We start from the raw sequence: 9,790 nt of genomic DNA on the forward strand, positions 1-9,790 counted from the left end.
AAACCGGTAGTAAATATGCACACCGCCCCCTACTGTGTAGGAGTGTGTAATGCAGACTAAACGATATTTTAAAAAGATGAGAGATGTTTCGATGCCTCGCCTCAACACTCGCTACTATCTAAACCCATTCCGTCTTATTGGTTTGTTGCCCATTTTTAAAGTTCTTTTTGAATGTATTCACCACTTGTTATTCTTTCTGATGTGACTTTCGTGGAGTTGATGGGGTGTTTATTGCATCCAGAGGCCACAATGCGTTACTAAATGTTATTATTATTAGTAGATATATACCCACTTGGGGATATATAAAGGATTTAATCCTGTTTAACTTGAATGTTGTGACTATAACCAAATCTTTGTGACCATCCAGGATTTTAATATTATACTTATTCTAATAGAAATAAGCACTGATATATTATTCGATGCAATATGGGTAATTTATATGACCTGATGTGGTTAAACTGACCCAGTATCAGTGACAACCATAGACAGTATATAAAAAACAACAGAGGTTGAAATTCAACTGAAATGTAGTACAACAGACACTCCAGTTCTCCTGCTCTCACTGCTGCTGTAAGTACAAAAGTATCAGCTTCTTCCCACAGGCTGAGACTTCTCTGCTCCACTTCATCTTCCTCACACCATCATAAATGAATAGCAAAAGTTTTGTCACCTACCTCAGCTTTACATGCTATACACCTTACATAAATTCCACTAAAATGTAGATACTGCATTTCAAATTTGCACATTTTTTTCTGCACGCATATATATTTAATTATTGTTGTTGTAAAATTGTTCATCCCCTTTCCCATCTCTTAATACTACTTCAACTGCTTCTTCATACAAATTCAAGCCAGCAACGCAATTTAGCTCCAATTTATGCAGGAGCCAGCAACCCCACTGTCATTTATTCAGAATTTGCATTTTCTAGTCGAAAGTGCATTTGTAATCAGGGCTCTGTTGCATTATTGGTCACAACTATTTGTCGGACTGATCGTGATTGACATCTCAGTGTTTATTTGTTTTTTCCAACTTTATATAGCTCTTACAAAGCCACACAAAACAAAAAAATTGGCACCATGACTTTATAAACCAATAGCTTGTAGGTAATCACAGTCCAGATGACTTCCTGATTTGTTAGTCCATGAAGCGCCTGAAAGTAAACAAAAGTAAAATATCCCTATTGCACCTGAACGCAGCATGGCACAGGGCACGTGCGGATTTTGATTGGGCTGTTGGAAGTCTCAGAAAAACAGGTTACGCCATATTGTCCCCTTTCCGAGGAGAGTGCTACATTTCTGCAAAAATGACAAAATAGTAGGTGTCAGCTTATTTAAAAAACATTGCCCCAGTGGCTTTGATAACATGCTTACTTGCAACACAGTCAGGTGTTTATTATTAGACGGTAACTCGTTGATTCAGCTGGCGTGGCTAGCTGTTAGCTTAAATCCGTTAGCGCAGTCCTTTTAGCCGGTGTTGTGAGCGGGCGGCTTTGTAACGCTGTGCTGCCCATCTTCACCCTCTTTACCTGGTTACACTTAAGTATTTATTTTACAGGCTTATTTTATCAACGGTAGAGGCTAAGATGGCGCACACTGGGGCAATGGAAGATGCATCCATGGAGGATTGCTCTACCAAACAGGGGTCTAGTGTCTGCCTGCGAAGTCGACCGTGCTCCAGCGAGAGAGACGGTCAGGTACGGGCTGTCAAAGCCGCTCTGCAGACCAAGTTGGGGCCCTACGAGCCCGTCCTGACCTATCTACAGTCCGTCCTGGTGTGGCAGAGACCCTTTCAGTGTGTGCTTCTTTATTCTGTGGTCAACGTTGTGTTCTGGTGAGTTTTCAGCTAATATAAGGTAAACTTTGAGCATTTTGATGGCAGACATGTTCCGTTTCCTGACACCGTGTTATTGCAACCTATATTCAGACAATACAGAGACTGTTTGGTCGTTAGGCAAAAGGCAACGTGACTGAAAACAGCTGGTGCTTTTGCACAATGCGTATGTCTCACCTGTCAATTCAAGACAAGACAGATGGCTGGCTTGTGGCTCTATTTATAGACGTACTCTACAAACACTTCTATCCCAACTCAAATTTTGCTCCTGACTGAACTGGTGCCTGTAAAATGCGCTGTACCAATGCTTGTGTGTGGGAGACTGGAAATTGAAACTAGATATGCAATTTACAGGTCTATATGTTGTCACTACAGAAGTAGATGTCAATTTTATGTTTATTTGTTCGTGGCTTTGTTACAGCAAATGTATAAGGCATCAAGTATAGAGCACATGTGAATAGCAGTCTATTTGTGTCTTTTATCATGTGTAATTACTATTTACTGTTACTAATTAATTAGTTATGGTAAAAGGAGCAGTATTAGAAGTAAAAGTCCCATATAATAAAATGTAAAAATAAAAAAAAATTAGCAGTAAAATTAAAAAGCATTAAAAGTATAGATTATGCAACATGGCTCCATTCAGAGTGTTATATTATTAGAATATTGTTTCTGACAGTTACTTTAATATTGTCAAAGTAAAAGAAGCATGAAATTAAAATACTCAAGTGAAGTACAAGTACCTCAAAAGTATTTAAGTACAATATTTGTGTAAATGCACGTAGTTACATTTCACCACTAGTAATTATTTTCACTCAGCTGTAACATTAAGTCAGCTATAAATTTAGAAAGTACTTAAACAAGAAAATTCTGTTTAACATCAATGTAAGAAATAAAACAGGAGGCAGAGTAGGTCTGGGGCAAGTTTTGGCTAAATTAGGTGAGTTTTTAATATTCTTTTATGATAAGACTCACTGACCTGGGTCACAGAAGAGGGAAAGCCAAGCTGGCCAGCCTCCTTGTGGCGCTCAGGCATTCAGCCTTTATTCCATTAGACCACTGGGCATGTTAGGCCATTCATCCTGTCGGCCTTTTACTTGTGCTTAAGTATACGCTAAGGGGTGCAGACTAGTTTCTGCTCAAAGAGACTGATGATGGCAAATCACATGGAGATGGGGAGGCTATATGGGCAACTTTTTGGACAGTAGGCCATTGATATTGTCCTTATTTATTTATTTACTTTTAAAGCACAATACCATTTACTCCAATACCATCACAGTGATTTTGTATAGTTTTGTAGTACAAGTGTTCATATTGTTGTATGTACAGGGGTAATTCCACATAGACATTTGTGTTTTTCTTTTTTGACTAACTGTCGCCACTAATTGCACTGCTACCCCAAATACTATTACATCTCATACTGCCAACAAATTCTTTGTTAGGTTAATCTCTAACTGCTGATTGGCAGAATCCTTTAACATTGTTGTGGTCAACAAATTTTTGAAGTCTTGTGATCAGAAACTGGAGTAACACTCAGGGATGTTTGTTGAGAACCCAGGCAGTGAAATCCAGTTGTGTGAAAATGGACGACACCTGAAACAACACAAGTGATATCACAATTTAGATGTAGAGAAAAGAAAGTGTAACATTCTTGTCCAGTTTCATTACCATCTTTCTTGGTTAATTTATAGTGAGTTTTAATGTGTGTAGCACACATCAGAGGGTAGAATAAGTTCATCTTTCTTAGTTCTAACTAAAGGAAACAGTAGATGATCACTCGAGGGTTTTGTAGTTTCATGAAGTTTCATGAATGCACTAAGTTGTTGAATTAAATAACTTATTCATTGTTTACTCCTAGGGTAACAGGCATGGGATGTACTGTCTGTTCATGTGTTTTATTCCCCTCCAGGTTCTTTGCTCTGACTTCACTGCGCCTGCTGTTTCTGCTAGCTTCTGGTCTGGCTGTGGTTGTCTGTGTTGATACCTGGAGAAACAAAATCTGGCCAGAAATTAGAGGTGCTACAAGTTCCGTCAATAGGGTTCTTTATGTTTCTCAGTCTGACATGTTCTGTTTTTTTCCTTTACTTTACCCCTGGAGTGCCTTAGGTTTCTTGTGTTAATTATACCTTAGATCATTCCCCAGTTTTATGTGATTGCAACAAATGTACTTCTGTTATCAGAATAGATATGCCATCAGTCAGCAGCCCTGCACCATGAAGTGATTTGTATTTACACATGGAACAGTTAAACTCCCATACCTATTTTTGAACTTGAATTATGTACTGAGTGCACCAAGTCCTGAGGAGACTGTAGATGAAAGAGAACCCAAGCTAACGTGCATAACATGTTCAAGCTACTTTTTCTATACTGTGCACTGTTTCTATTAATATATAATGTACACTGTAGTATGTAATGTTTCTTAAAGTGATAGATGTTCTCTCTCTCTCCACAGTCAGAAACCTGGATGAATCAGAAAATGAGAGGTTTGTTACTTTAGCCACAGTTTTGTGTTGACTATGACAACAAGCCAGTGCTCTGACAGCATTATTGATATAATAAAATGGTGGATGAAAGCGTTATTGTCTGTTTCTCTAGCTGGGGTCTGGTGCAGCCCGGCATCCTCAGTGTGCCTGAACTGTGCCACCATATCGCTGAGGCGTGGGTCAGTGGAACAGTTCTCACATCCAGTATGATGCAGTACAAACGACAAAACCCTGGAAAGGTGAGGACCATATATACAAAAAAAGGATATTCAGAAAACCTCATTCAATATATATCACAGAATGGAAACTCACCTTTTAAAATATGTATTTAATGTCCCTTTTCTGATTGCCTGTGGTTATAATTGTCATTACACAATTCTGCAAATGAATAATCCATCGGGTTTCACCAGTAAACAATGGATAGATGCACCATAGTCAACATGTATTATTGGTGCTGACTTCATTCCCTGTGTGTTTTGTTGCTCTGTCAGTTTTGCATCCTGACCTGTGGAGTGTTCACCTGTTTGGCTGTGGTTGGGCGCTACATTCCTGGATTGGTGCTCTCCTACTCTGCTGGTGAGTCCCAGCAGTTTCACCAGCCCTAACTACATGTCCATTCCACTTCACAAAACCACAGTGACAGGGAAACTCAGCCTGACTGGTTCTATTAAAAATGCATGGGTGGTGAAACCAGATATATGGTGCCCCAATACCAGGGCCTAGCTTGTGAGGTGATTAAAGCCAGGAGAAGACACACGGGGCAGGAGTGAAGGAGGGAATGGAGCCAGGTAGAAAGCTAAGGAGGTCAGGCTGAGACTGGGCTAATCTCCTAACCTCCAACCAGCGTAGGCTGCAGAGCTGGGAAGGCAAAACCTGCCAAGGCCCACTGCTCTGACGTCTAAAACAATCCACAGCAGCTTGTACTTGTACATGTTAACTCCCTGCTGCTCCCTCTGTTTCACTTTGTATCTGTACTGAAGCTGATACAGCCTTGTGAGAGTCTATCTACAGTGAGCAGACTACTAGATACTGAATCTATACTGAATTTTTTTCTTATCACATACATTAAACACAACAGAATGACCTCTTCATGCACAATGACTAGTATTTTTTGCCTTTGTCTCAGTGTTAGCTACTCTCCTGGCTCCTCTGGCAGCCTATCACAGGCTCTTTCAGCATGTTTGCGTGAAGTTGGAGCCGGTCCTGCAGCGGCTGGACTTCAGCGTTCGTGGATACATGATGTCAAATCCTATTGATAATCAGTGTAAGTAGTACATCAAATTGTATTCTTTCTGCATCTGACACTAGAAATTAAATGAATTAAATTAAAAAAGACACAGCCTTAAAAAAATAAGTGTATCATTAAGATTACCATCACATGAATTAAATGGTGACTAACAATGTTACTCTCTAAGGGTCAACATTAGCGCATTAAGATGGTGCTTGTTTCACCACTTTTATTGTGATCACATCAGGCTTCTAATTTTCATCCAGAAATCACCAGTTTTGACCAGTTTTTTCCCTCCTCCATCTTAATATGACTTTCTCATCTGAGTAGTAACTCTTTGTTGTCTGTGTGCTTGTCGTTCTGCTCTGCAGTCTTGCGGAAGTCTATCCGTGGAGCATCCTCAGATGACGCCAGTGACAGCGAGGAGGAATTGGCCGCTTTCTGTCCAACAGTAAGTCTGTTTAAAGTCTTGCAGTGTTTTAATTAAACTGTCAAAAACCTGGTTTTCACCGATGTTCTTGAACGTGGTCCTCTTATTTCCTACGCTATTAATAAAATTAACCTGTAGTTGAGCCTGGATTACATTGCTTTTATATTTCATAATATAAGATCTAAAATTTGTGGGTTTGTTTTCATTGAGAATGGGGGGGGGGGGGGAAATCAATGTCTGTGAAAGGTTTTTCCTCACATTGTGCTCTCACATAGTTGTGTTAACATGCTGCACTTTTGGCTCCCTAAATCTAATGTTTACTTTCCCTTAACATGAACATTTGCTCAGTGTGCACGGCGCACCTCATGATGTGAGAGTGTAGAGACATGTCTTAGCTTTCCTACTCAGAATGCTATGAGGGTTAACGCCTCTGTTCTTTTTATGGAGTGTGAACGCCTGTGCCACATTGTTTATTCTGTGACAAGATTGGTTGTTGGGAACTTGCGGAAAGGTGAAAAATACACAGATAAATCATTCACTACATACCTATAGCTTTGTACTTGATGTTATTTACAGTAGCACATCTTACCTACTTCCTGTTGAGGTTAGGAACTTTGCATGTGTCATGTGTATTTTTGCCTGAATGTGTATGTGTGTACAGCGAAGCCTGCCGAAGGTATGAGAGCAAACAGTGTGAAAATAACAGTGGAATGCAGCGTTTGCAAACCTTTTTATGGTAGAGCAATAGAGTAAAATTTTTCCCTGCATTCTGACTGACAAAAAAAACAAAAACAGCACACAACCTAAAAATATTTAACCTTTCATGTCTGTTGTCTCTCATAGTTTGATGATGCTGTTGTTGCGAAGGAACTTGCATTGACAGACTCTGAGCACTCTGATGCTGAGGTGTCCTACACTGACAATGGAACATTTAACCTGTCACGTGGCCAGACCCCACTCACAGAGGGCTCTGAGGGTAAGTATGGAGGTATTTTCTTTCTTTTTTTTTTCTTTTTTCTGGTTTGTTCTTATCTCTGATCTTGTTCCTGTCTGTGTTTTGGACAGACCTTGACAGACACAGTGATGCTGAGGAATCCTTTGCTCAAGACCTCCCAGACTTCCCCTCCATAAACCCTGATGCCACCCTGATGGATGATGATGACGACACAAGCATCGGGCTACCTAGTTTGGGTCCATCTGGACTAGCTGGTCACCGGGCTTCAGTGCTGGATGTGGATGCTCATTTGGATTCCGACCAGGAGGATCTGGATGCAGAACTTTCTCTCAGTGGCCTGCCACCTGCCTCTGATTTCACTGGCGACTTGGCCGGAGTCATTGCCAGCAACATGATCCAGGCGGCGTTGGCTGGGGCATTGCAGCCTCGGCCTCCTGTTACCCACCGCAGAGAGGGCCCACCCAAGGCCAGAACCCACCGAAGCTACCGCAAACAGTCCAGCTCCGAGTTGGACACAGACTTGGATGGAGAGGACTTTGAAATGCTGGATCAGTCTGAACTGAACCAGATGGATCCCCTCGGAGGAGGAGGAGGTCCTAGAAGGGGGGAGAGTCAGGGGTCTAACTTCTTATCTAGCCTTCTGGGTAAACCACAGTAAGGTGTGTGCGTGCGTGTGCGTGCGTGTGCGTGCGTGCGTGTGTGTGTGTACGTATGTACGGGTGGATGAGCTGTGACTGTGTGATGTGAAAGATGATTTTAGGTTCCAGCAGTCCTGCTTCTGATTGGCATCAGTTTATCACTGTGAAGTATTTTATTTTTTCTATCTTTTCAAACCCTTTCTCCCTTACTTATAAACCCAGAGCATCCACAATACGTTTTACTTTGTAGGCTGAGCAATAGGAAAATGCAGAAACAAAAATAAAACGCATTCAGACAATAAATAAACCAGCATTATTGAGCCTTGTTGCAGTCTTGTAACTTCATGCACCCATCAGTTATAAGGGTACTTGTTAGTGACTATAAATGAAAAACAACAGTGCCCATAAAATCTTTTCTACTAGGAGGTCTAGACATACAGGGCTATTTAACATGGGACCAAATATGACATTCCTGTCGGTTGAGCTGAGCCATGTTGCTTTGATAATACCATTATGGAAAAGTTTTCATGTTTTACATTTCCTTACCGAGTGGAATGGTGGAAATGGATAAATCAGCCCCCACTTTCCATCACACTTTGTTAAAGAAACAGCAGCTTGTGTTGCTGTTGATGTAAATGTCCTCTGCTGTCACACTTGGCTATAATCTGTTAGAAGATGATTTATCTGAAGTTACAGGTGAATTTACATTCTTGTCAGCAGTTGAGAATTTGGACAGCGATTTTCTTCCATCATGAAGATGAATTATATTTGGATAAAAGTTTCAGCTCCTTTTCTGTATGATTTTCTTTACTTTTTTCCTTTCCTGCTGACATATGAAAGACGTATTCATACATTATTAGGAGCTTATTTTATTTTCTTGAAAGAATGTCACATTACAGTCTTAAGATATATGACCCAGATGAGCATTTGATGTTGTCTGTTCATTGTATTTATGAACTTGTGCCCAAGGGTGAGATGTGTTTTTTTTTTTTCCTGAATAGGTTGAGAATATTTTTCATTTTCCTGCCCTTTAATACAGCTCAATAACATATTGTGTCCATGTTTAATACCTTGAATGAGCCCTCAGCTTTGTGTGTATTTTTTCTCAGAAATAGTATTTAAAAAGTCTTTTATCTTTTATCATCTTTGTATTTCATGTTATTGATAGTCATGCTGAACATTTTAAGAGAAAAATCAGTTCATGGATCTTTTACTATTTTCATGGGGAAAATGTTTACATCAAAATTGGTTATAAAAAAAATTGTCCTTATGTCCTTTTTTTAAAAGTGTTAATGGCTTTGTGTGCTGGTCAGCCTGATTTCCTCTTGATGGACACACCATGTCAGTATGTCATAATTTTGCAGTGGAAATGGCACTTCAAACGAAAATAAGCCACAGTTGAGATTTATTGAAATCATATATCAAAGAGTCTAAAAATGCTGGGTTTTAAATAGAGGAAAACACATTGCTTGCTTTCATTGTGTTACTTTGAGAAGAAAATCATAGCTGCAAGAGATTTAGCACAATAGAAAAAAACTGCTGGATCCAGACTTATGGAGGTGAAAGGAAAATTGTGCACTTAAAGGAAAATGCTGGGATTTTGAGGCTGAAGAAGAAAAGGAGGAGTTTGATTTAACCACCTCAGTTAACTAGAAAGTTGCTCATTGCTGCTCCACGAAGAGTCAGTTCCTCAGTATGAGTGATCTGTAGTCAGTTTGATAATGTAATGTGCATAGAAGTGTATTTTCTTCTCTGTAACTGGTTTTGATATGTTTTGATGTGCAAATCGTATTGAATAAAATGTTTGCCATTACGTCTGTCTTGGGTGAAATGTGTACTGTGTACTGTGATCTCAGATGACAGATGAAGCTCTTTAGATCATTCCAAAGGGTCTGATTTAAAATCACAAATTCTTTGCATTAAGGCTCTGAAACTTTGGGACAACTTCACTGAAATAATTATTCACAGCACAAGTTAGTTTTCCTTTTGGCCTCAGTTCTGTCTTGGATGAATCACAGCAGTGGACTTTGAGCCTACTGAGCAAATTTAATGGAATAACTCAAGCACACAGTGGGTATTATTGGCCCAAATCCCTTCTTTTGAGAATAAAAAAAAATCTGTTGTAATGGGTAATTCATAATCATAATGGCACACAGACCCATGTGGTTCCCACACACAAGACCATCTCTAATATCTGTCTTTTTATCCTCCCTAAGCAACAGTATCAAC

The 9,790-nt window shown here is 39.8% G+C and overlaps 1 protein-coding gene across 2 annotated transcripts; it reads left to right on the forward strand.

The window, feature by feature from the left end:
* Positions 1 to 1,182: 1,182 nt before the first annotated feature.
* retreg3 (reticulophagy regulator family member 3) lies at positions 1,183 to 9,374 on the forward strand. Of its 2 annotated transcripts, XM_056401955.1 has the most exons (10): positions 1,183 to 1,314; positions 1,555 to 1,830; positions 3,737 to 3,843; positions 4,280 to 4,310; positions 4,423 to 4,549; positions 4,802 to 4,886; positions 5,437 to 5,574; positions 5,910 to 5,989; positions 6,812 to 6,944; positions 7,034 to 9,374. In XM_056401955.1, the coding sequence occupies exons 2-10, from the start codon at positions 1,583 to 1,585 to the stop codon at positions 7,579 to 7,581; spliced, it is 1,497 nt and encodes a 498-aa protein (XP_056257930.1). In that variant the 5' UTR covers positions 1,183 to 1,314; positions 1,555 to 1,582; the 3' UTR covers positions 7,582 to 9,374. The 2 variants fall into 2 exon arrangements, with proteins under 2 accessions (XP_056257930.1, XP_056257929.1); XM_056401954.1 differs by having other exon boundaries at positions 1,230 to 1,830.
* The last annotated feature ends 416 nt before the right edge of the window (positions 9,375 to 9,790 follow it).

The sequence above is a fragment of the Seriola aureovittata genome, chromosome 17 (genome assembly GCF_021018895.1).
Source record: "Seriola aureovittata isolate HTS-2021-v1 ecotype China chromosome 17, ASM2101889v1, whole genome shotgun sequence".
In the NCBI taxonomy this organism is placed as follows: Eukaryota; Metazoa; Chordata; class Actinopteri; order Carangiformes; family Carangidae; genus Seriola; species Seriola aureovittata.